Source organism: Cetorhinus maximus, chromosome 23 (assembly GCF_964194155.1).
Source record: "Cetorhinus maximus chromosome 23, sCetMax3.hap1.1, whole genome shotgun sequence".
NCBI lineage: Eukaryota > Metazoa > Chordata > Chondrichthyes > Lamniformes > Cetorhinidae > Cetorhinus > Cetorhinus maximus.
In genome coordinates this window covers 26715184-26743039 of record NC_135901.1, presented here as the reverse complement: position 1 = coordinate 26743039, position 27856 = coordinate 26715184, and the positions used below count along the sequence as shown (strand labels likewise).

The window sequence follows — 27856 nt, the reverse complement described above, 5'->3', positions numbered from 1 at the left end:
ACGGCAGAGGTGGAATCTGAATTCAATAAAACCTGTAATTAAAAGTCTAATGATGACCATGAAACCATCGCAATTGTTGTAAAAACCCATTTGGCTCACTAATGTCCTTTAGGGAAGGAAATCAATCGTCCTTACCTGGTCTGGCCTACATGTAACTCCAGACCCACAGCAATGTGGTTGACTCTTAAATGCCCTCCGAAATGGCCTAACAAACTACTCACTTGTGTCAAACCGCTACAAAAGTCTCAAAAAAGGAATGAAACCGGACGGACCACCCAGCATCAACTAGGCACTGGAAACAACTACGGCAAACTCAGCCCTGTCGACCCTGCAGAGTCGTCCTCACTAACATCTGGGGGCTAGTGCCAAAATTGGGAGAGCTGTCTCACAGACTAGTCAAGCCACAGCCTGACATAGTCATCCTCATGGAATCATACCTTACAGATCATATCCCAGACACCACCATCACCATTTCTGGGTGTGTTCTATCCCACCGGCAGGACAGGTCCTGCAGAGGTGGCGGCACAGTGGTATACAGTCGGGAGGGAGATGCCCTGGGAGTCCTCAACATCGACTCCAGACCCCATGAAGTCTCATGGCATCAGGTCAAACATGGGCAAGGAAACCTCCTGCTGATTACCACGTACCGCCCTCCCTCAGCTGATGAATCAGTGCTCCTCATTGTTGAACACCACTTGGAGGAAGCACTGACGCTGGCAAGGGCGCAGAAAGTACTCGGGGTGGGGGACTTCAATGTCCATCACCAAGAGTGGCTCGCTAGCGCCATTGTTGACCAAGCTGGCCAAGTCCCAAAGGACATAGCTGCTAGACTGGGTCTGCGGCAGGTGGTGAGGGAACCAACAAGAGGGGAAAACATACTTGACCTCATCCTCACCAACCTGCCTGCCTCAGATGCATCTGTCCATGACAGTATCCGTAGGAGTGACCACCGCACAGTCATTGTGGGGATGAAGTCCCGCCTTCACATTGAGGATGTCCTCCATCGTGTTGTGTGGCACTACCACCGTGCTAAATGGGATAGATTTTGAACAGATCCAGCAACTCAAGATTGGGCATCCATGGGGTGCTGTGGGCCATCAGCAGCAGCAGAATTGTACTCAGCCACAATCTGTAACCTCATGGCCCAGCATATCCCCCACTCTACCATACCATCAAGCCAGGGGATCAACTTTGCTTCAATGAGAGTGCAAGAGGGCATGCCAGGAGCAGCACCAGGCATACCTAAAAATGAGGTGTCAATTTGGTTAAGCTATAACACAGGACTACTTGCATACCAAACAGCATAAGCAGCAAGTGATAGATAGAGCTAAGCGATCCCACAACCAAGGGATCAGATCTAAGCACTGTAGTCCTGCCACATCCAGTCATGAATGTTGGTTGACAATTAAACAACTCACTGGAGGAGAAGGCTCCACAGATATCCCCATCCCCAATGATGGGGGCGCCCAGCATATCAGTGCAAAAGGTAAGGCAACAATCTTCAGCCAGAAGTGCCGAGTGGATGATCCATCTCGGCCTCCTCCGGAGGTCCCCAGCATCACAGATGCCAGTCTTCAGCCAATTCGATTCACTCCACGTGATATCAAGATATCAACGGCTGAAGGCACTGGATACTGCAAAGGCTATGGGCCCTGACAATATTCCAGCAATAGTACTGAAGACTTGCGCTCCAGAACTTGCCGCGCCCCTAGCCAAGCTGTTCCAGTACAGCTGCAGCACTGGCACCTACCCGGCTATGTGGAAAATTGTGCAGGTATGTCCTGTGCACAAAAAGCAGGACAAATCCAACCCAGCCAATTACCGCCCCATCAGTCTACTCTTGATCATCAGTAAAGTAATGGAAGGGGTCATCAACAGTGCTATCAAGCAGCACTTGCTTAGCAATAACCTGCTCACTGACACTCAGTTTGGGTTCTGCCAGGGCCACTGAACTCATTACAATCTTGGTTCAAACATGGACATAAGAGCTGAACTCCTGAGGTGAGGTGGGAGTGACTGCCCTTGACATCAAGGCCGCATTTGACCAATTGTGGCATCAAGGAGCCCTCGCAAAATGGGAGTCAATGGGAATCAGAGGGAAAACTCTCCACTAGTTGGAGTCATACCTAGCACAAAGGAAGATGGTTGCTGTTGTTGGAGGACAATCACCTCAGCTCCAGAACATCACTGTAGGAGTTCCTCAGGGGAGCGTCCTCGGCCCAACCATCCTCAGCTGCTTCATCAATGACCTTCCTTCTATCATAAGGTCAGAAGTGGGGATGTTCGCTGATGATTGCACAATGTTCAGCACCATTCACGATTCCTCAGATACTGAGGCAGTCCATGTCCAAATGTGGCAAGACCTGGACAATATCCAGGCTTGGGCTGACAAGTGGCAAGTAACATTCGCACCATGCGAGTGTCAGGCAATGACCATATCCAACAAGAGAGAATCTAACCATCGTCCCTTGATGTTTAATGGCATTACCATTACTGAGTTCCCCCACTATCAACACCCTGGGGGTTACCATTGACCAGAAACTGAACTGGACCAGTCATATAATTACTGTGGCTACAAGAACAGGTCAGAGGCTGGGAATCGTGCGACGGGTAACTCACCTCCTGACTCCCCAAAGCCTGTCCACCATCTACAAGGCACAAATCAAGAGTGTGTTAGAATACTCCCCAGTTGCCTGGATGAATGCAGCTCCCACAACACTCAAGAAGCTTGACACCATCCAGGACAAAGCAGCCCGCTTGATTGGCACCACATCCACAAACAGATAGGTGCTTGATGGCCAGCACAGACATGATGGGCTGAAGTGCCTGTTTCTGTGCTGTATGACTCTATGACTATGATTCACTCCCTCCACCACCGATGCACAGTAGCAGCAGTGTGTACCATCTACAAGATGCACTGCAGGAATTCACCTTGGCTCCTTAGACAGCACCTTCAAAACCCACAACCACTACCATCTAGAAAGACAAAGGCAGCAGATAGATGGGAACATCACCACCTGGAAGTTCTCCTCCAAGTCACTCACACCCTGACTTGGAAACATATCACCATTCCTTCATTGTCACTGGGTCAAAATCCTGGGACTCCCTTCCTAACAGCAATTGTGGGTGTATCTACACCAAATGTGCTGCAGCAGTTCAATAAGGCAGCTCACCACCTTCTCAAGGGCAACTAGAGATGGGCAATAAATGCTGGCCCAGCCAGCAAAGCCCACATCCCGTGAATGAATAAAAAAAAGAGAAGACAAGTGGCAGGTGAAGTTCAATGCAGAGAAGTGTGAATTGCTTCATTTTGGCAGGAAAGACATGGTGAGACAATATAAAATAAGGGGAGAGCCTGTAAAGGAGGTGCAGGAACAGAGGGACCTCGGTGTATATGTACATAGGTCATTGAAGATGGCAGGGCATGTTGAGGGAGCAGATAATAAATCATATAGTATATTAGGCCTTATTAATAGAAGCATTGAGTACAAGAGTAAGGAGGTCATGTTGAACTTGTAAAAGACATTAGTTAGGTCTCATCTGGAGTACTGTGCCCAGTTCTGGGCACCATACCTGAGGAAGGATGTGAAGGCATTGGAGAGAGTACAGAGGAGATTCATAAAAATGATTCCTGGGATCAAGAACTGCAGCAATGAAGATGGATTGGTGAGGTTGGGACTGTTTTCCTTGGAGAAAAGAAGGCTGAGAGGAGACTTGATAGAGGTATTCAAGATCCTGAGGGGCATGGACAGGATAAATAGTGAGAAACTGTTCCCACTCAAGAGATCATCAAGAACCAGAGGGCACAGATTCAAAATAATTGGCAAAAGGAGTAAATGTGATGCAAGGAAAAAATATTTCACCCAGAGGATGGTTGGAGCCTGGAAAAAACTTCTTGAGAGGTTGGTGAAGGCAGGTTTGATTGAAGGATTCAAAAGGGAATTGGATTGCTATCCGAAGTGAGAGGTTACGGGGATAAGGCAGGGGAGTGGGACTAAATGGAATGCTCTTTCAGCAAGCCAGTGCAGACCCGATGGGCCGAATGGCCCCGTATGCGCTGTAAAGATACTGTGTTACTGTGTAAGTAATTGGGCATCCAGTTAAATTAACCTAGTAACCAATCTGACCAATCATTATGTCACAACAGAACCCACTCTGACGTGAGGTAATGGTCACTTTGGGGATAAAGTCGAGGTTCGGAAGGTCTTACTTGTTAGCCAGGTACTGAAGACTCCCGAGGCTGAGTTCCAAGGACATTACTGTCAAAGAAGGAGACAGACTCCCGAGGCCAAATTCCACAAGAATTAGTGTCAAAGAAAAAGCCACAGAGAGCTGGCTAAAGTGGATTGGCAAATTAGGTTAAGGGATAGGTCAATAGCGATGCAGTGGCTAACATTTAAGGGGATATTTCAGAATACACAGAATAAATACATTCCAATGAGTAAGAAAAAGCCCAAGGGACGGACACACCATCTGTGGTTAACTAGAAAGGTTAAACATAATGTCAAACTTAAAGAAAAAGTATATAATTGTGCAAAGATAGGTGGAAGGCCAGAAGATTGGACAGAATAGACTAAAAGGTTAATAAGGAGGGAAAAATTAGAGTACTAGCCAGAAATATAAAACCAGACAGTAAGAGTTTCCATAAATATTTTAAAAAGAAACGAGTTAATAAAGTGAGTCTTGGTCCGACAGAAAGTGAGTCTGGAGAATTGATAATGGAAAACAAGGAAATGGCAGATGTATTTAACAGGCATTTTGGATCAGTCTTCACTATAGAAGATACAAGTAACACCCCAGAAGCAGCTATAAATCAGGAAATGGAAGGGAAGGAGGAACTCAGGAAAATTACAGTCACTAGAGAAGTGGTACTGAGTAAATTGTTGGAGCTCTGGGCTGACAAGCGCTCGGGTCCTGGTGGACTTCATCCTAGGGTCTTAAACAAAATGACTAGTGAGATAGTTGATGCATTGGTTTTAATTTTCCAAAACTCCCTAGATATGGGGAAGGTCCCATTAGATTGGAATATAGCAAATGTAACTCCATTATTCAAAAAGGGAGACAGAGAGTGGGAAACTACAGGCCAATTAGCTTAACATCTGTCGTAGGGAAAATGTTAGAAGCTATTCTTAAAGAAACTATAGCAGGGCACTTGGATAAGCTCAAGGTCATCATGCAGAGTCAACATGGTTTCGTGAAAGGGGAATCATGTTTAACCAACATAATGGGTTTATTTGAGAAAGTAACATGTGCTGTGGATAAAGGGGAACCGGTGGATGTACTTAGATTTCCAAAGGACATTTGATAAAGTGCCGCATCAAAGATTATTGCGGAAAATAAAGGCTCATGGAGTAGAAATTGCTGGGGCACTGGCCATAATTTTTCAGTCTTCCAGACTCAGAGGTGGTGCCAGAGGACTGGAGAATTGCAAACATTACACCCTTGTTCAAAAAAGGTTGTAAGGATAAGCCCAGCAATTACAGACCAGTTAGTTCAACTTCAGTGGTGGGCAGGATTCTAGAAACAATTACTCGGGATAGAATTAGTAGTCACGTGGAAAAATATGGGTTGATAAGGAAGAGCCGGCATGGATTCCTAAAGCGGAAATTGTGTTTAACCAACTTGCTGGAGTTTTTTGAAGAGGTAACAGAAAAGGTCGTTGAGGGTAATGCTGTTGATGTGATGTACATGGACTTTCAAAAGGCATTTGATACAGTGCCACATAACAGACTTGTGAGAAAAGTTATTGCTCATGGAATAAAAGGGACAGTAGCAATGTGGATACAAAATTGGCTGCAAAATAGGAAGCAGAGAGTAACGGTCAATGGATATTTTTCCAGTTGGAAGAAGGTTTGTAGTGCAGTTCCCCAGGGGTCGGTATTGCGACCCTTGCTTTTCCTGATATATATTAATGATCTAGATCTTGGTGTGCAGAAGACAATTTCAAAGTTTGCGGATGATATGAAGCTTGGGGATGTTGCAAACTGTGAGAAGGACAGTGTAGAACTTCAAAAGGGCATAGACAGGTTGGTGGAGTGGGCAGATTGGTGGCAGATGAAGTTCAAAGCGGAGGAGTGTGAAGTGACGCATTTTGGTAGGAAGAACATGGGCAGACAATATAAAACAAAGGGTGAAATTTTGAAGGGGGTGCAGGAGCAAAAAGACCTGGGTGTATATGTGCGTAGATCATTGAAGGTGGCAGGACAGGTGGAGAGAGCAGTTAATAAAGCATATAGTATCCTGGGCTTTATTAATATAGAAACATAGAAATTAGGGGCAGGAGTACACCATTTGGCCCTTTGAGCCTGCTCCGCCATTCAATATGATCATGGCTGATCATCTATCTCAACGCCATATTCCTGTTTTCTCTCCATACCCCTTGATGCCCCTTAATTTCCAAAAATTTATCAATTTCTTTCTTGAACATGCTCAGTGACCCGGCCTCCACAGCCTTCTGTGGTAAAGAATTCCACAGGTTGACCACACTCTGAGTGAAGAAATTTTTCCTTCTCTCAGTCCTAAATGGCCTGCCCTGTATCCTGAGGCTGTGGCCCCTGGTTCTAGACACCCCAACCAGGGGAAGCATCCTCCCTGCATCTAGCCTGTCTAGCCCTGTTAGAATTTTATATGCTTCAATCAGATCCCCTCTCATTCTTCTAAACTCTAGTGAATACAGGCCCAGTCGAACCAAACTCTCTTCGTACGACAGTCCTGCCATCCCCGGTATCAGCCTAGTGAACCTTTGCTGCATTCCCTCTATGGCAAGTATATCCTTTCTTAGGTAGGGAGACCAAAACTGCACGCAATACTCCAGGTGTGGTCTCACCAAGGCCTTGTATAACTGCAGTAAGACATCCCTACTTCTGAACTCAAATCCTCTTGCAACGAAGGCCAACATACCATTTGCCTTCGTAATTGCTTGCTGCCTGTTTACTTTCATTGACTAGTGTACAAGGACACCCAGATCCCTTTGTACATCCACATTTCCCAATATATCACCATTTAAATAATACTCTGCCTTTCTGTTTTTCACACCGAAGCGTATAACTTGTTATACTGCATCTGCTATGTGTTTGCCCACACACACAACTTGCGATTTAACCCTGAAGCCTCCTTGCAGGAAGAGGCCCTTCGGCCCATCGAGTCTGCACCGACAAGTGAGAAACACCTGACCTACCTACCTAATCCTATTTACCAGCACTTGGCCCATAGTCTTGAATGTTATGACGTGTCAAGTAATCATCCAGGTACTTTTTAAAGGATGTGAGGCAACCCGCTTCCACCACCCTCCCAGGCAGCGCATTCCAGACCGTCACCACCCTCTGGGTAAAAAGGTTTTTCCTCACATCCCCCCTAAATCTCCTGCCCCTCACCTTGAACTTGTGTCCCCTCGTGACTGACCCTTCAACTAAGTGGAACAGCTGCTCCCTATCCACCCTGTCCATGCCCCTCATAATCTTGTACACCTCGATCAGGTCGCCCCTCAGTCTTCTCTGCTCCAACGAAAACAGCCCAAGTCTATCCAACCTCTCTTCATAACTTAAATGTTTCACCCCAGGCATCATCCCGGTGAATCTCCTCTGCACCCCCTCCAGTGCAATCACATCCTTCCTATAATGTGGTGACCAGAACTGTGCACAGAACTCCAGCTGTGGCCTCACCAAGGTTCTATACAACTCCAACATGACCCCCCTACTTTTATAATCAATGCCTCAATTGATAAAGATAAGTGTCCCAAATGCCTTTTTCACCACTCCATTAACATGCCCCTCTGCCTTCTGAGATCTATGGACACACACGCCAAGGTCCCTTTGTTCCTCAGAACTTCCTAGTGTCATGCCATTCATTGAATACTTCCTTGTCAAATTACTCCTTCCAAAGTGTATCACCTCACATTTTTCAGGGTTAAATTCCTTCTGCCACTTATCTGCCCATTTGACCATCCCGTCTACATCTTCCTGTAGCTCAAGACACTCAACCTCACTGTTAACCACCCGGCCAATCATTGTGTCATCCACAAACTCACTAATCCTACCCCCCACATAGTCATCTATGTCATTTATATAAATGATGAATAATAGGGGACCCAGCACAGATCCCTGTGGTACGCCACTGGACACGGACTTCCAGTCACTAAAGCAGCCTTCTGTCATCACCCTCTGTCTCCTCCAACAAAGCCAATTTTGAATCCACCTTATCAAAATACCCTGTATCCCATGTGTATTTGCCTGCTTTATAAGTCTCCCATGTGGGACCTTGTCAAAGGCTTTGCTGAAGCCCCTATAAACTACATCAACTGCACTACCCTCATCTACACACCTGGTCACCTCCTCAAAAAATTCGATCAAATTGGTTAGGCATGACCTCCGTCTGACAAAGCCATGCTGACTATCCTTGATAGTCTTTTGATTAATTCGTAGAAAAAGTAGAAGTAGAAATACTCACCTGATTCTACTGACCAATCAGCCGCCTCCCCTGCGTCACGTCACTTTTTGAATTGTGAGGTCACTTCGAACTCCATTGCCTGAAGGTCCTGAGGGTACACTTCTCCTCCCCGGCCTCGGCCTGTGTTTCTCGCACCCTTTTATACCGCTCTCACTGGCCTCTCCACTCCGGTCTAAAACTCACCTTCTTCCAACCCTAACAGCAACTTTTAGCTAATTGCTAAATTAAAGAAAGACTAGGCTTTAGATAGAATTTCACCCTTAATTTAACCCTTAAACTCCCTCAGTCACCAAACTCCAACTGAAGCTCTCGACTGCAGCCAAACACAGCACTCCACTCCAGACAAAGTCAGCACTATAACATAACCTACTTTTATACTCTCTGAACCGAGCCTCTGAAAACCTGATTAAGCCAGTTATCTAATTAACTAGTTACAATTGCAAGCGGAGCCTGTTTGAGGCCTGTTTTAAGGCTGGAATAAAACTCACCTTCTTCCAACCCTAACAGCAACTTTTAGTTAATTGCTAAATTAAAGAACGACTAGATTTTAGATAGAATTTAACCCTTAACCTCCCTCAGTCACCAGTGTCCAACTGAAGCTCTCTACTGCAGCCAAACACAGCACTCCTGTTCAGACCATAGGTAATAGGGGCATAGAGTACAAAAGCAAGGAGGTTATGCTGAATTTATATAAGACACTCGTTAGACCTCAGCGAGAGTATTGTGTACAGTTCTGGGCGTCACATTATAGGAAGGATGTGAACGCATTGGAGAGAGTGCAGAAGAGGATTACGAGAATGGTTCCAGGGATGAGAAACTTCAGTTACGGAGATTGAAGAGGTTGGGACTGTTCTCCTTGGAGAGGAGGAGGCTAAGAGGAGATTTGATGGAGATGTTCAAAATCATCAGGGAGCTGGACAGAGTAGTTAGGGAGATCTGAAGCTTTAAAGATCACAGATTTAAAGTGATTTGCAAAAGGAGCAAATGTGATGTGAGAAAAACAAATGGTTCGGGTCTGGGATGCATTGCCTGGAAGTGTAGTGGAGGCAGGTTCAATTGAGGCATTCAAGAGGACATTAGATGATTATTTGAATAGAAACAATGTGCAAGGGTATGGGGAAAAGGCAGGGCAATGGCACTAGGTCATAATACTCATTTGGAGAGCCGGGGTGCAGACATGATGGGCTGAATGGCCTCCTCCTGTGCCGTTAAAATTCTGTGATTCTGTGAATGTTAACAGTTATTGTGAGGAAATTGAATACAAAAGTAGGGAGGTTATGCTTCAGTTGTACAGAGCACTAGGATTGCGTACAGTATTGGTCACCTTACTTAAGGAAGGAGGTAGATGTGTTGGAAGCAGTTCAGAGAAGGTTTACCAGACTAATACCCGGAATGGGCAAGGTTGTCTCATGAGGAAAGGTTGGACAGGCCGGGCCTGTATCCGCTGGAATTTAGAAGAGTAAGAGGCAACTCGATTGAAACTTATAAGATGCTGAGGGGTCTTGACAGGGTGGATGTTGAGAGGATGTTTCCTCTTGTGGGAGAGTCTAGAACTCGTGGTTACTGTTTAAAATTAAGGGGTCGCCCATTTAAAATGGAGATGAGGCAAAACCTTTTCTCTGAGGGCTCTGAGACTTTGGAACTCTCTTCCTGAAAAAGCGGGGGAAGCAGAGCCTTGAATATTTTTAAGGCAGAGGCGGATAGATTCTTGGTAAGCAAGGGGGTGATAGGCTATCGGGGGTAGGCAGGACGCAGAGTTCAGGTTACTACGAGGTCAGCCATGATCCTATTAAATGGCAGAGCAGGCTCAAAGGGCCGAATGGCCTGCTCCTGCTCCTTGTTTGCATGTTCCTTTTACACCTTTCAGGTCAATAAAACATTTGGTCCATGAAGACCCAAATCATGGTTTCCTATTCTGTCACCTGTCAACCATCCTTACCCAGAGCGTAATCACAACAGGGATAGAAACAGGAGGAGTGTAACAACCAAATTAAAAATAAATGCACAGCCAGTCATAGAATGTAATGTTTGCTAATTAGCAAGAAAACCTGAAGGAGGGGGACCCCCAGGATTCTTACAGTCCACACCTTGAGGGGGACGAGTATTGTCTCTCCGACCCACCACTCAATTCCGCTGTTATTTTCCACTTCTATTCAGGCCCCACCTAGGGTAACATCTACTCGATCTTTTCTTCTCCTGAAGGAGCGCCGTGAGTTCTAAGTTACTCATGCATAAGGACATATGCTTCAAGCAACAGATCACGCCGGGGTGTACAAGATTCTCCAGCTCTCTCCCTTTACCCCTATCCAACTTGTGGACAGTTCCTATCGAGTATTGAAACATATAAGATGCTTAGGGGGCTTGACAGGGTAGACACTGAGAGGTTGTTTCCCCGTGTGGGAGAGTCTAGGGCCGTAATCTCAGAGTAAAGGGTTGCAACCATTTAAAACAGAGAAGAGGAGAAATTTCTTCTCTCAGTGGGTAGTGAATCTGTGAAATTCTTTACCGCAGAGGGCTGTAGAGGCTGGGTCATTAAATATATTCAAGGCTGAGATAGACAGATTTTAAATCAGTAAGGGAATCAAGGGTTATGGGGGAAAGGCAGGAAAGCGGAGTTGAGGATTATCTGATCAGCCATGATCTCGTTGAACGGTGGAGCAGACTCAATGGGTCAAATGGCCTGCTTCTGCTCCTACGTCTTATGGTCTTATTATTTCTCCCAAGCCTTTTAACTGTCCCAACCCAAACTTTTATCCATTTTACTGACCATGACCAGTGTGTTTAATTCTCATAGTCACAGTCATAGAGGTCTACAGCACAGAAAAAGATCCTTCGGCCCATCGAGTCTGCACCAGTCAAACAAGTATAGCCTTGTATGCCTTGGCACCGCAAGTGCACATCCAAAAACTTCTTCAATGTTATGAGGGTTTCTGCCTCTACCATCCTTTCAGGCAGTGAGTTCCAGATTCCCACCACCCTCTGGGTGAAAAAATTCTTCCTCGCATCCCCCCTAAACCTCCTGCCCCTTGCCTTACATCTATGCCCCTTGGTTATTGATCCCTCCACCAAGGGGAAAAGTTCCTTCCTGTCTACTCTACCTATGCCCCTCATAATTTTACACACCTCAATCTTGTCCCCCCTCAATCTCCTCTGCTCCAGAGAAAATAACCCCAGTCTATCCAATCTCTCCTCATAACTAAAACTCTCCAGCCCAGGCAACATCCTGGTAAATCTCCTCTGCACTTTCTCCAGTGCAATCACATCCTTCCTATAATACGGATTCCAGAACTGCACGAAATACTCTAGCTGTGGCCTAACCAGCATTTTATATAGTTCCAGCATAACCTCCCTGCTCTTATATTCTATGCCTCGGCTAATGAAAGCAAGTATCCCATATGCCTTCTTAAACCACCTTTTCCACCTGTTCCGCTACCTTAAGGGACCGGTGGACATGCACACCAAGGTCCCTCTGATCATCGGTACTTCCCAGGGTCCTACCATTCATCGTGTATTCCCGTGCCTTGTTTGTCCTGCCCAAGTGCATCACCTCACAGTTATCCGGATTAACTTCTATTTGCCACTGATTAGCCCATCTGACCAGCCTGTCTATATCCTCCTGTAATCTAAGGCTATCCTCCTCATTATTTACCACCCCACCAATTAAAAATAACCCCAGTCTATCCAATCTCCCCTCATAACTAAAACTCTCCAGCCCAGGCAACATCCTGGTAAATCTCCTCTCCACTCTCTCTAGTGCAATCACATCCTTCCTATAACGCGGATTCCAGAGCTGCAATTCTCTCTTGATTGTTTTTAAAGTCAGTTTCTCCTTGGGGTGTGTGTCAGTGCCTTGGTGACGTCAAAATGTTGTCTCAGTGCCCAGGCCCCACATGAACCATTTCATGTCATGCTGGGTGTCGAGGAGCTGCGTATGTCTGGGGCTGGGAACTGTTTAAATCCCCTCAGGCTGTACAGCTCAAAATGAATGTCTGCAAATGATTGTAATATTCATTTTTTTGTATCAATGCATTTCGTGATACACGTTGTAAAAGTTGAACCTGATTGTATTTTTGTGTTGGTGATTTTGAAATGGTTTGAAATGTTGTTGAAGATATTTTGTGAATAAAGTATATTTTTGCAAAAAAAAAAAGTCAAGGAGCTGCGCATGTCCGGGACCCGTTCTGCAGTGCAGGTTCAGTGTGCATTTCCCCGTGTTCGTTGCTCCACATGCAACAAATCACAGCTGCACATTCACACCGGCGTCCCAAAATCACGCCACATGTTCTTCACTTTCAGGTGATCTCATCAAAAGGTCAAAGTGGGTGAGAGTCTCAAAACCTTCGCTGATCTGCCCCAGTATGGCCCTGATACTTCACGCAATGCGTGGCTCGGGTCTGGAATGCTTTGCCTGGAAGTGTGGTGGAGGCAGGTTCAATCAAGGCATTCAAGAGGACATTAGATGATTATTTGAATAGAAACAATGTGCAAGGGTATGGGGAAAAGGCAGGGCAATGGCACTAAGTCATAATACTCATTTGGAGAGCCGGGGTGCAGATACGCTTTCAAATGTGTTTTTCTATATCAAAAAAAAGTAAAGGATACAGAACTTTCCAATTGAAATCTATCAACTGATTCGTCTCTGCACTTTCTTGAATCCACCACAATGTATATGGGTACCAGATTGAGAAATTCCATTGAACTACACTCTCGTTGAGCTATTCCAGTTCCTTTACTGTCAAGTACAATATTTTTATCATAACTTCAGAACAGAAAATAAGCATCCCCAGATGATTTCAGGTATTAACATATTTTGTTTGTTCTTTATTTCAGATGTCAGGTTGAGTGGCTCTACGAGGAGCGAAGGAGGTTGAGAGAAGATTTGATAGAGGTGTACAAGGTTATGACAGGTTTAGATAAGGTGGACAGAGAAAAGCTGTTCCCATTCGTTGATGATACAAGGGTAAGGAGGCACAGGTTTAAGGTTCTGGACAGGAGATGTAGGGATGATGTGAGGAAGAACATTTTTACACAGTGAGTGGCAATGACCTGGAACTCACTGCCTTAGAGGGCGGTGGAAGCAGAGATGATGAACGATTTCAAAAGGAAATTAGTTGAACACTTGAGAGTTGAGAGAAATATACTTGCAGGGTAACAGGAATAGAATGGGACTGACCAGTATGCTCTATTGACAGCTGGCATGTATTCGATGGGCCAAATGGCCTCCTTCTCTACCCTAATACTCTGTGATCAAAAGAAAGCAATTTCAGCTGCTCCAGACTCTCCTACTAACTGAAGTCTCTCATACCTGGTGCCGTTCTCGTAAATCTCCTCTGCATCCTCTCTGAGCACTTCACATCTTTCCTAAAGTGTGGGGCCCATATATAGGGTTCCATTCTGGAGGGATAGAATTGAAAAGCAGGGAGTTTATGTTCAACTTGTTTAGAACCATGGTTAGACTACACTGGGAGTACTGTCAACATTTGTGATCTCCATTTAGGAAAAGGAAATAGAGGAATTGGAGAAGGGGCAACAAAGATTCACAAGAATAATACCAGAACTGAGAGCATTTAACCCTCAGGAAAGGCTCGGGCTGCTTTTCTCTGGAAAAGAGAAGACTGAAGGGTGACCTGATGGAAGTCTTTAAGATGATGAAGGGGTTCAATAATCCAATAGGGATTTCATGAGAAACCTCTTTACCCAGCGAGTGGTGAGAATGTGGAACTCACTACCACAGCGAGTGGTTGTGGTGAATAGCATGAATATATTTAAGGAGAAGCTAGATACATACACGAGGGATATAGAAATAGAAGGATATGCTGATGGAGGAGATGAAAAGGGGTGGGTGGAGGCTCATGTGGAGCGTAAATACTTACATAGAGCAATCGTGCTGACTGGCCTGGCCCTGTGCTGTAGACTCAATGGAACAGAGACAAATGTATTTATTTGTGATCTACCTGTAGTGGTAGGAAAAACACTGTTTACTGTTCAGGATAAAATAAATGTCCTTCATCAGCTTTTGTGGAAATGTGCACTCCCAGGCTCAAAGAGCATCAGCCACTGGAAGCAAAGTTGTGAGACCAGCCAGCCCAGCAGAAAGAAACCCTCTGACCCTCCCACTTCACCAAGTGTCACAATGAACATGGTTTAGTCCTGGAGGTGATTAAAAGCAACAACAACTGCAGAATCCAACCCCTGTAATCACTTATGAACTCGTTGGTGTCTCAGCAGGTTGGACACCTGAGTGAACCTCTTCCCACACACGGAGCAGGTGAACGGTCTCTCCCCTGTGTGCACTCGCAGGTGTGTCAGTAGAGAGCTTGAATCACTGAATCCCTTCCCACACTCAGAGCAGGTGAACGGCTTCTCCCCAGTGTGAACTCGCTGGTGCCTCAGCAAATGTGATGACTGAGTGAATCCCATCCCACACATGGAGCAGGTGAATGACCTCTCCCCAGTGTGAACCTGCTGGTGTGTCACCAGGTGAGATGACTGAATGAATCCCTTCCCACACTCAGAGCAGGTGTACGGCCTCTCCCCGGTGTGAACTCGCTGGTGCTTCCGCAGGGTAGATGAATCACTGAATCCCTTCCCACAGTCAGGGCAGGTGAACGGCCTCTCCCCGCTGTGAACCCGCTTGTGTGTCAGCAGGTGGGATGAATTATTGAATCCCTTCCCACACTCAGAGCAGGTGAATGGCCTCTCCCCGGTGTGAACTCGCTGGTGTGTCAGCAGGTGGGAAGACTGACTGAATCCCTTCCCACACACAGAGCAGGGGAACGGCCTCTCCCCAGTGTGAACGCGTCGGTGAGGTTCCAGTGCAGATGGGGATGGGAATCCCTTCCCACAGTCCTCACACTTCCACGGTTTCTCCATGGTGCGGACGCCCTGGTGTCTCCAGGTTGGACAATCAGTTGAAGCCTTGTCTCCACACAGGACACGTGTACAGTTTCTCCCCACTATGAATGGTGCGATGTTTTTTTCAGGCTGTCTAACTGGTTAAACCTCTTTCCCCTCAGTCAGTCCACTGGAACACTCTAATCCGGGGGTGTGTGTGTGTGTGTGTGTGCACGCGTCTCGGTGCTTTTCCAGTCACACTGATTTTCAAGACTTTTGAAGCAGGCAGAACAGACCAACATTTCTCCTCGTAGATGCGGACGCTGATGAAATTCCGGTCCTGATGAATCGAGTGACTCTGTCGGATCTGGTCATGGCGTTACCTTGGAGATTTCTGACTTGCCAATTGCCCTCTTCCAATGCCCTGCAAAAGGAGTTGACAAAAGTCATCACGGTCAGTACAGGAGAGAAATTCAGGGCAGGCAATTCTAGTTTTTATGAAAAAAGCAAAAAAAACTGCGGATGCTGGAAATCCAAAACAAGAACAAAAATACCTGGAAAAACTCAGCAGGTCTGGCAGAACAGTTCCGTTGAAGGGTCATTCGGACTCGAAACGTTAACTGTGTTCCTCTCCGCAGATGCTGCCAGACCTGCTGAGTTTTTCCAGGTATTCTAGTTTTTATAAAACATGATTTCCTCTCTCGTTCCACCCGCCCACCCACCCAAAAGCTGGAAATCTCCATCGCACACTCTCTCCCTCCATTCTTACTCTGCTGTCCCTAATATTCACCCTCCCCATTCTACTTAAGCTGATTGACTGATCCATGCTGACTGCCTTCTGCACTGGGCACACAGACCTGAAAATCTTCATGCTGGCCTCTATGTAGATCTATATTACTGGGCAAAAAACTGTGAGTACTATAGAGGATTGTATCACTTGATTAGAGATACAGGGGTGGGGGTGTGAGGAAGATTTAGCAGGAAAATGGGGAAGACATTTTGTCAAGTCTCTTCCCCTCCTCCACCAGCTGGCAGCCCAGCGCGCAGGCGCAGAAAGCGCTGCTGACCACCCCCCCCCACCCCGAGCCGTCCGGAGCAGGCGCAGTGGCGGCTGCCGCCAGCTGTCGCGCTCGATTTATTTTTGACCAATAGAGAGAGAGAGAGGTGGGTGGTGGTGGGGGGGGGGGAAGTTCGCCGCTTCTCGCTCTGGCCGGAGCCGTCAAGCCGGTTGCCTGGAAACCTTGGCTCGAGGAGGTGGAAGGGGGAGGGGGGACAATGGGTGGGGGCGGGACCCGCGCCTGGCCCTGCAGCCTGGGACCCGAGGACGTCACCGCGGAGCAGAGTGATTCCGATTGGCTGATGCAGGAAGGGTTCCGCTGTTGACGTCATAATGCGGAAGTTGGACTGTGAGCCTCAGTCTGAAACTTCCTCCTCTAGGCTACATCTGTGAGGGAATCAATGTTTCCCCTCCTTTCCATTTCTTGTCTCAATTTTAGGGGTAAATTGTTGATTTTGCAGGAACTGGAAGTGAATCCAGGGAGGGTGCAGACTCTGGAAAGGTTGGCTCAGTTATCTCTCTCTCTTAAAGACTTTGACATTCTTTGCTCTCTCAGCTTGACACGTTTATTTGTCTAAAAGGATGGTCACTTTCCTAATGTTCACAATTGAAGGGGCGGTTTCCCCAGGAGATGGCTGACATTTAAGGGGATAGTAAATTAATATAGGTTGTAGATATGTCTAGTGTGTATGGTGCATATTATTTATAGCTCTCTAATTAAGTACACTTATTTAATTTCTAGACTAGTAATATTGTACTGCATACATTTCTAAACATAGAGATGTTAAGACACAGAAGGAGTCCATTTTGGCAACTTGAGTCCAAGCTGAGTCTCTGTAGAGCTTTCCAGTCAGTCCAGTTCTCCTTCTAAATCCCCATAGCCCTGGAAGTTTATTTCCTTTGCGTGCCCATCCAATTTTATGTTAAAATGATTGATCATTTCTGCCTCGACCATCTTCATAGGCAGCGAGTTCCAGGACATGACCATATTCTGCCTAAATAAAGTTCTTCCTCACATCTCCCATGTACCACGTAATACAGTTTATATTACATGAATTTTTAGTCATATACATATATATATCAAAAAGAGAGAGAAGCGCTGTAAATGGATCTGTTAACCAGCATGAGTTAGCAACTACAGAAGAATTGGGAGAGTGTATATTTGCTACAACAGAGTGAGATGGAGGGAGAGTGTATAGGTCAAAGATTTATAATTTCAAGGGAACGAGAGCAGAAGGAATGTTCCATAGAAACTAGAATTGCCTGTTCTGAATTTCTGTCCTGAACTGACAGTGATGACTTTTGAAAACTCCTTTTACAGGATTACCAGAAGGTAAAGGATTCGCAGACAAAATTCTCAAAACATCACATCAAGATCTGACGGAGTCACTCAATTCATGGGAGTCGAATATCATCGGCCTTTGAATCGAGAAGGAGAAATGTTTGTCTTTTCTGTCTTCTTCAAAAGATTTTAAACATTAGTGTGACTGGAAAAGCACCGAGACACACATACCGAGTGAGAGTGTTCCAGAGCAATGACTGTGGAAGGAACTTTAACCAGTTACACAGCCTGAAAAAAGAACGTACCATTCACAGTGGGGAGAAATACTACATGTGTTCTGTGTATGGGCGAGGCTTCAATTGATTGCCAAACCTACAGATATACAAGAACACCTGCACCATGGAGAGACCATGGATATGTGAGGACTGTGGGAAGGGATACCGGTCTCCATCGGAGCTGCAAACACATCGACACATTCACACCGGGGAGAGGCCGTTCACCTGCTCCGTGTGTGGGAAGGGATTCACTCAGTCAATCAACCTGTTGACACACCAGCGAGTTCACACCGGGGAGAGACCGTTCACCTGCTCCGTGTGTGGAAAGGGATTCACTCAGTCCTGCAGCCTGCAGAGACACCAGAGAGTTCACACTGGGGAGAGGCCGTTCACCTGCTCCGTGTGCGGTAAGGGATTCAATCAGTCATGCAGCCTGCAGAGACACCAGAGAGTTCACACTGGAGAGAGGCCGTTCACCTGCTCTGAGTGTGGGAAGGGATTCACTACTTTCTCTCAACTGCTGAGACACCAGCGAGTTAACACTGGGGAGAGGTCATTCACCTGCACTGAGTGTGGGAAGGGATTCACTACTTCCTCTCACCTGCTGAGACACCAGCAAGTTCACACTGGGGAGAGGCCATTCACCTGCTCTGTGTGTGGAAAGGGATTCACTCGGTCAGCCCACCTGCTGAGACACCAGCGAGTTCACAAGTGATTACAGGGGTTGGATTCTGCTGTTATTGCTGTTGTTAATCACATCCAGGTTTGAACCGAACTTGCCTGAAGTCTATGTCTCTGAGTCCTGGTACCCTCAGTCAGTAGGAACAGCTGAATTTTGTCCGCTTTATCTAAACCTGTCATAATCCTGTACACCTCTATCAGATTTCCCCGCAACCTCCTTTTCCCCAAGGAGAACAAGCCCAGCCTGACATCGGAAATATATGATCAAACAAAACATGTCAACACCTGAAATTCAATGGGAATGTTTGATTTCTGTTTTGAAGATATTATGAAAACATTGTATTGGACAGTAAAGGAATTGGAATAATGCACCTTGGGTGTAGTTCAATGGAATATATATGAACCTGGTCTGCATTCTAGTGAAAGTTTGGAATGTGTAGATGAGATGAATAAATTGATTGCTTTCTCTCGGAGATATTTGCACCCTTGCCTATGAACTTCGTTTTGAAGAAAACCACCTTTGAAAGCCTGGCCACTACCTGAAATATCAGGACCGGAACGGACAGACGGAAACAAAGACAGGCTTCAATCTTTCGATAAGCAAACCTGAAAGTTAAGACTATGCGGCATGACATTGGAATACTGGTGCAAGTGCGCAGATGCGATTTGTCACGTCACGTATGAAGCAAATAGCGTGTAAATGCACGATGAAATTGTACTGAAGATCAGGTCCCAAAGATGTGCAGCTAATTGACAAACACCGTGACATGAAATAGTTTACACGGCCGGGGAAATGAAACAACGTTTTGATATCGTGAAAGCATTGGCGCATACTCCATAGCAAAACTGACTTTAAAACAATCAGGATAGAATTAAACACACGTGTCGTGGTCAAAAACTTAAAGTAACATGGGAAATAATACTCGGTAAGAACTGTCCACAAGTTAGATAGGGGTGAAGAGAGAGCTGGAGAATCTTTTACATCCATGCTTGATTTGTTGCTTGAAGCATGTGTCCTTATGTACGAGTAACCTAGAACTCACAGCACTCCTTCAGGAGAAGAAAAGATCGAGTAGATGTTACCCCAGGTGGGGTCAAAACAAAACTAGAAAATAACAGAGCGGATTTGAGTGAGGAGTCGGTGAGAGAGAACTCCTCACCCTCAAGGTGTGAACTGTAAGAATCCTGGGGGAACCCCCTACTTGGGGTTTTATTGCTAATTAGCGAACATTAAATTAAATTCCATGACTGGCTGTGCGTTTGTTTTTAATTTGATTGTTTAACGTAGTTTGGGTGCAGATGGTTCAACTTTTCCAAAATATAAAAATCTTTTATGTCTTCCTATTGCCTCCGCTTTCAGGTGAAATAAAATTTAATAACCTTCCCTTGTTTACTTATGAAAGCTTTGTAAGTTGTGAAAGTCCCTTAAACTCCTTTTGAAGTTTGGCAGCCGAAAAGTCAAGTCCTTACCTGTTACCTCATACAAATTTTAAAACCCAACTTATTTACTTGTAATTCCAACTTCACCATAGCCTCTCTTGACCAATGCGTGCATCTAGCACCTTTACCTTTCATCTCTCAGTTCCCACAGACAAGCTATCTTTACTAACCTACCCCAGCTCCCCAGTTTAATTACCCTTGCACACACACACACACATCCTGTTGTGACGCGGCAGATGATGTGTGCCAGGCAGACCAAATCCACGAGGGAAACTTGGGCGCGCTATCACAATGGTTTTGTAATTTGTATTTATTTCGAGATGCATGCTCTGAATTCAGAAGTAATCAGCCCACCAAGCCTTTTGGACATTTAAAAAATTCAATTAAAATATTTATTAACAAAATAAGAGCTGTCAAGCACATACATAAGACTACAACTACTACTGTAATTCCTAGAATCCCTAATTAACCTGACTCCCAGTTACACTCCCTTTAAGGCCACGGTCCAAAAATACATTTTAGATTTTAAACAGATCCAACAAATTAACACAATACTCTGGACAGTGGAATTCCAAATGGCTTTTCTCCAGCTTCAGTTTCAGTAGACAGCAGATTTATGCACAAATGTGGGAGGCTTCATTAAGGCTATTTCACACACTTCTGTTCAATCTCACAGAGTCTCCTCCTGGCACGTAGCCTCATCATCCTTTGTATACATTTCTCTCTTTTAATACGTAAATTTTATTGTTTCATATGTCTTTGAAACTGTATCTTCCTCACAATATATAAACTTTTATGTTGCTGCTATTTATTGTCAGTAAACTTTGGGAAAAATGAACACATTCCTTAACCTTGCTTATCTGGCTGGTTGTAAACAGACTAAAATCCCTTTGAAATCCAAATCTCCCATCATCTGTATATCTAAAAATGCAAATTCCTTTCACACCTTACATGCTAAGCCAGCATCTATGTTTACTCATTAGCATATCAAGCACTTAGTTTCTTTTGATGAGTAAAAGCTTGCAGTCTACTTGACTCCAAATGTAACTAAATCACAGACAGACAGACCCAACTATACTTACCCCCATAAACCTACTTCACAATAAACCAGAAAGATATTATGAAAATGATCATGTTTTCATGACACCTCCCTCCTCATGAGAAAATGAAACATCATAATTTAAAATGATGGCTTCATTTTCTTAACCCATCTTACACTACCTACTATACTTATCTATATACTCGCATTATTACATTACAGAATCACACACTGCAGAAGAGGCCCTTCGGCCCATCGAGTCTGCACCGACACGTGAGAAACACCTGACCTACCTACCTAATCCCATTTACCAGCACTTGGCCCATATCCTTGAATGTTGTGACGTGCCAAGTGCTCACCCAGGTACCTTTTTAAAGGATGTGATGCAACCCGCCTCCACCACCCTTCCAGGCAGCACATTCCAGACCGTCACCACCCTCTGCGTAAAAAAGTTTTTCCTCACATCCCCACTAAACCTCCTGCCCCTCACCTTGAACTTATGTCCCCTCGTGACTGACCCTTTAACTAAGGGGAACAGCTGCTCCCTATCCACCCTGTCCATGCCCCTCATAATCTTGCACACCTCGATCAGGTCGCCCCTCAGTCTTCTCTGCTCCAACAAAAACAATCCAAGTCTATCCAACCTCACTTCATAACTTAAACGTTTCATCCCAGGCAACATCCTGGTGAATCTCCTCTGCACCCCCTCCAGTGCAATCACATCCTTCCTATAATGTGGCGACCAGAACTGCACACAGCACTCCAGCTGTGGCCTCACCAATGTTCTATACAACTCCAACATGACCTCCCTACTTTTGTAATCTATGCCTCGATTGATAAAGGCAAGTGTCCCATATGCCTTTTTCACCACCCCACTAACATGCCCCTCTGCCTTCAGAGATCTATGGACACTCATGCCAAGGTCCCTTTGTTCCTCAGAACTTCCTAGTGTCATGCCGTTCATTGAATACTTCCTTGTCAAATTACTCCTTCCAAAGTGTATCACCTCACACTTTTCAGGGTTAAATTCCATCTGCCACTTATCTGCCCATTTGACCATCCCGTCTATATCTTCCTGTAGCCCAAGACACTCAACCTCACTGTTAACCACCCAGCCAATCTTTGTGTCATCTGCAAACTTACTAATCCTACCCCCTACATAGTCATCTCTGTCGTTTATACAAATGACGAATAATAGGGGACCCAGCACAGATCCCTGTGGTACGCCAGATGCATGCATTATGTAAGGAACTTTTAAAAAAAATTTCTTGGACTGTGACTTTAAGATTGGACAGTAGCTTCAATAACCTACAGTGGCTGCAATTTAAAAAGAAAACATGTTTCCTGAAGCAGGAAGAGAAAATCTACAATGTTGCTACTTCTTGGAACAGCGTGTGCCAGGTTGGACGATGGTGCCAGAAAGGATATGGTTTAAGGGAGAACTGCCTCGCAATGGTGTTTGATTGGCTGCTGACCAGATGGCCAGGGTTTTGTGATAGCAGTAGCCAGCAGAAGTATCCTAAGCTGCCAAGAGGAAAGATCTAAAAACCTCTCCTGTGTTTTTTTTTGGGTAAAACTCCAATAATTCTGCCACAGTAATTAACTGGCTATTCCTCCCCAGCTTGTTGCCACAAATAGCTTTGTGTGACTGCGATAGCTTCTCCAAATCACTTTGACACTTGTCTTGGAAGGTAGCTCAATATTACATTTAATTTGTGAAGTACCCCTCATTATTCCAATTTGATTAGAGGAAAATCAATTTCAGAATCCCCCATTTCTTCCTCTTTCTCCTTGTCTACCACCTCTTTTTGGTCTTTTCCCTTTTTAAGCACATTTACATTATACACCCTCTGCTTCCTTCTTCTATCTGGGGTATTTATTAAATAATTTACTTCACTCAGGTACTTTTCAATCCTGTAAGGCACACTAAACCCTGCCTTTAATGAGTCGCCCAGTACTGGTAACAAAACTAACCTTTCCCCCAGAAACAGAACTATGAGCTGTGGCTCTCCTAACTGCCTTCACTTTCATCACTTGTTGAGCTATCTTTAAATTATCCCTCACTAACTCAAATGCTCTGTCCAATCTGTCTTTGAAGTTTGATACATAATCCAGGAGAGTCGTTTCCGAATTTTGAACCATTAATTTCTCACAAATTAAATTTAGTGGTCCCCTTACCTCATGACCATAGACTAATTCAAAAGGACTAAATCCAGTCAATGCATTCGGAACATCCCTAATAGCAAATAACAAGAAAGGAATTCCCCTATCCCAAACCTGTGGATCATCCTGATTATATACCCTCGTCTTGTTTTTTAAAGTTTGAAGCCATCATTCCAAAGCCCCTTGTGACTCAGGATGGTAAGCTGTTGACTTAAACTATTTATCACCAAACTGCTCATGACTTCGTTAAACAGCTGTGACATGAAATTTGAACCCTGATCTGACTGTATTTCTTATGGTAAACCATATCTCGTAAAAAAAATGTAGTCAACTCATCCACAATGCTCTTTGTTGTAATATTTCTCAAAGGTATTGCTTCAGGAAGCCTTGTAGACACATCCATTATTGTCAGCAAGTACTGATTTCCACTTTTAGTCTTAGGGAGGGATCCTACATAATCAATCATGACCCTAGTAAAAGGTTCCTTAAATTCTTGAATTGGAATTAAAGGTGCTGGCTCAATCACTGCTTGTGATTTCCCTATTACCTGATATGTGTAACATGTTCTACAGCATTTGACTACATCTCTATGTAATCAAGGCCAATGAAAATGTTTTTGTATTTTCATCTGTGCCTTTCTAATTCCTAGATGTCACTCTATTGGAATTTCATGAGCTATTCTCAGTATCTCATTTTTATATCCTGATGGTATAACAATCTGATGCACTTCCATCTATTTTTCATCTGCTGAAAGTTGATACAATCGTCACTTTTAAAAATTCGTTCACGGGATGTGGGCTTCGTTGGCTGGGCCAGCATTTATTGCCCATCCCTGGTTGCCCTTCAGAAGGTGGGGTGAGCTGCCTTATTGAACTGCTGCAGCCCATGTGGTGTAGGTACACCCACAGTGCTGTTAGGAAGGGAGCTCCATGATTTTGACCCAGCATCAGTGAAGGAACAGCAATATACTTCCAAGTCAGGATGGGAGTGACTTGGAGGGGAATTTCCAGGTGGTGGTGTTCCCATCTATCTGCTGCCCTTGTCCTTCTAAGTGGTAGTGGTCGTGGGTTTGGAAGGTGCTGTCTGAGGAGCCTTGGTGAATTCCTGCAGCGCATCCTGTAGATGGTACACACTGCTGCTACTGTGCATCAGTGGTGGAGGGAGTTTTTGGATGTGGTGCCAATCAAGCGGACTGCTCTGTCCTGGATGGTGTGCAGCTTCTTGAGTGTTGTGGGAGCTGCACTCATCCAGGCAAGTGAGGAGTATTCCATCACACTTCTGACTTGTGCCTTGTAGATGGCAGACAGGCTTTGGGGAATCAGGAAGTGAGTTATCCATTGCATGATTCCTAGCCTCTGACCTGCTCTTGCCACCGGATTTATATGGCTAGTCCAATTCAGATTCTGGTCAATGGTAACCCCCAGGATGTTGATAGTGGGGGATTCAATGATGGTAATGCCATTGAACATCAAGGGGCAACAGTTGGATTCTCTCTTGTTGGAGATAGTCATTGCCTGATACTTGTATGACGTGAATGTTACTTGCCACTTGTCAGCCCAAGCCTGGATATTGTCCAGGTCTTGTTGCATTTGGGCATGGAGTGCTTCATCAGTCCATTAACACATTATCCTTAAGGAATGAATGCATTTTGCCTCTGTTTCTGAGGAAGTTGTCTGATATAACTTTTATTCGTGGATCCATTTGCTTTAACTCTATCAACTGCCTTGAGCTAAACACTTCACCCACATTCTCGTCCATTCTTTCTTCCCGGTTAATCTTATCAAAGATTGTATCAGCCAATTGAACTTCAACACATTTTCCCTGCCTTTTAACTTCCTCTTCTTCTCGTTTCAACCTGTGAGCTTGTGATCCCATTACCACACAATCGGGAAAAAATCCAGGATGCTCTTTCTGCATCACTTCTGTTGAAAGCACCTCTACAGGCTGCTCAACTACTGTAGGCATCACCCATATTTGTGACCCAGCTTTATCATTACCCAAAATAAATTGAACCCCTGCAATGGGCAATTTTTCCATTACTCCAACAATCACCTCACCTGTTTTCCACTTACTCTTTAAATTTACCTTCCACAATGGAATAGGTGTGGTGTCTCCATGAACCTCACTGCAATAGCCCCTCTGAACAACAAATATCACTATCCCATAACATTAAGGATTGACTAGCCCCTGTGTCTCTTAGAATTTGAATATCTTTACCTGCTCCACCCTGTACACATGGAAATACTTCCCCTTCACATACAAAATCTTTAAACATTTCTGCAATCTGCTCCTCAGAACTCCCTTGGATAAATTATGAACACATTCCCATTTCTTTACCTATCACTGATTCTTTCCTGCTTTGCCTGTCCACAAACCAGTGGTTTTTCTGTGCCTGGACCTCAGAACCCACAGTACTTTTACTTCCAAAACTTTTCTGCATCCCAATAATTGCAACAGATTTTCCCTGTAATTTCCAACACATTGACTTGGTGTGCCCAACTTTATTACAATGAAAACACCTCAATTTTTGAGTGTCACTTCTACCTTCAGCACTTTCCTTTTTAGTCTGAGAAAAAACTTCCTGGGAATTTCCACCTACTCCCTCTCTTCCCTGACTACCTACCTTCCTTTCACCTTCCCGCTTTATATCCTCCTTGGATTTAAAAGGGTGTCAAAAAGAAGGTTTAGATCTATGAACTAACTCATAAACATCAGCTATCTCTGCTTGTTGACTTACCATTTTAACCCTCTGTTCCTCCACATGAGTTCTCATTACTGAAGGAATTGAATATTTAAGTTATTCCAAAAGAATTGCTTCTCTAAGAACTGCATATGTTGTTTCTACTTTTAATGACCGTATCCACCGATCAAAATTACTTTGTTTTACTCTCTCAAACTCAATATAAGTTTGCCCGGGCTGTTTCCTTATATTCCTAAACTTCTGTCTGTATGCCTCAGCAACCAGTCATATGCACTCAAAATAGCCTTTTGTTTTACCACATCATAATCCACTGACACTTATTCTGACAGTGAAGCATAAACCTCATGAGCTCTACCCACTAACCTAGACCGTAAAAGCAATGTCCAGTTTCCTTGTGGCCGCTTCATCTGATTAGCTATCTTCTCAAATGAAATAAAGAACACCTCCACATCCCTTTATTTGAACTTTAGAAGAGCTTGCACAAAGTTAAACATCTCCTTGCTGGGTTTTAGGTAGAAGGTTTTTTTCATCATTAGAACCTTCCTCTGCATGTGAGGCCTCTTTTTTAAAGTCCAGCTTTTTAAGCTGGTACTCTCTTTCTCTTTCCTTCTCTCTCTCCTCCATTGCTAACTTTCCTCCCTGGAGGTCAAGTTTCCGCATTTCTATTTCTCTTTGAAATACTCTCTGTTTTCCCCTTTCTTTCTCTTTCTCTGCCCTTTTTCTCTGCTGCCTCTAATTCAAGGTTTTTTTTCATTTCCATTGCTTGTTTAAAATGAAGCTTCTTCATTTGTAACTGAAGCCTCACTACCTCCAGCTGTGACTCACTAGTGTCAGGTATCACTTCCAACTTCAAATGCTGTGTTATCGCTTCAACTATGTTTGCTTTCTTTGCCCCTAGAGGTAACCTCAATCGCAACTTATCCGCCAATTCTGTTAACTTACCCTTAGGTACTTTTTGTAACCCAACCAGAGTTATATCATCTAATTCCAAAAGAATTAGCCATCAATACAGCCATTTTATCTCACCACTTTAAAAATCCCTCGCACCAACTCCTGAATTAAAAGTGCTTCTCATACTCGTAACATTAAGATTCACCAACCCCAAACCAAGCAAAGATTTTCAAACATCCCACAAAGAGCCCCCAATTTGTAATGACACAGCAGATGATGTGTGCCTGGCAGACCAAATCCACGAGGGAAACTTGGTCGCGTTATCACAACAATTTTGCAATTTGTATTTATTTCAAGATGTGTGCACTGAATTCAGAAGTAATCAGCCCACCAAGCCCTTTAGACATTTGAAAAATTAAATTAAAATATTTATTAACAAAATAAGAGCTGTCAAGCACATACATGAGACTTAACTACTTCTGTAATTCCTAAAGTCCCTAATTAACCTGACTCCCAGTTACACCCCCTTTAAGGCCACGGTCCAAAAATACATTTTAGATTTTAAACAGATCCAACAAATTAACACAATACTCTGGACAATGGGATTCCAAATGGCTTTTCTCCAGCTTCAGTTTCGGTAGACAGCAGATTTATGCACAAATGTGGGAGGCTTCATTAAGGCTATTTCACACACTTCTGTTAGTTCTCACATGGGTCTTCTCCTGACACATAGCCTCATTCTCCCTTATATATGTTTCTCTCTTTTCATATGTAAATTCTATTGTTTCATATGTCTTTGAAACTGTATCTTCCTCACAATATTCTTTCATGTTGCTACTATTTATTGCCAATAACCTTTGGGAAAAATAAACACATTCCTTAGCCCTGCTTGTCTGGCTGGTTGTAAACAGACTAAAATCCCTTTGAAATCCGAATCTCCCGTAATCTGTCTAAAAATGCAAATTCACTTCACACCTGACATGCCAAGATAGCATCCATGTTCACCCATTAGCATGTCAGGTGATGAGTTAAAGCTTACATAAAAACA

At 44.4% G+C, this 27856-nt stretch overlaps 2 protein-coding genes across 2 annotated transcripts in view; one reads left to right on the top strand and one right to left on the bottom strand.

Annotated features, from left to right (window-relative positions):
- The window catches only part of LOC144698448 (uncharacterized), an 85123-nt gene that overhangs the window by 7114 nt on the left and 50153 nt on the right, over positions 1 to 27856 (top strand). The window contains exons 3-4 of the mRNA XM_078570389.1: positions 17658 to 17669; positions 17982 to 18599. Of these exons, the coding sequence (XP_078426515.1) occupies positions 17658 to 17669; positions 17982 to 18599 (630 nt within the window). The remainder of the gene's footprint in view (positions 1 to 17657; positions 17670 to 17981; positions 18600 to 27856) is intronic.
- LOC144697210 (uncharacterized) lies at positions 13246 to 15737 on the bottom strand. The gene has a single exon (XM_078569103.1). The coding sequence runs from the start codon at positions 15316 to 15318 to the stop codon at positions 14644 to 14646; it is 675 nt and encodes a 224-aa protein (XP_078425229.1). The 5' UTR covers positions 15319 to 15737; the 3' UTR covers positions 13246 to 14643.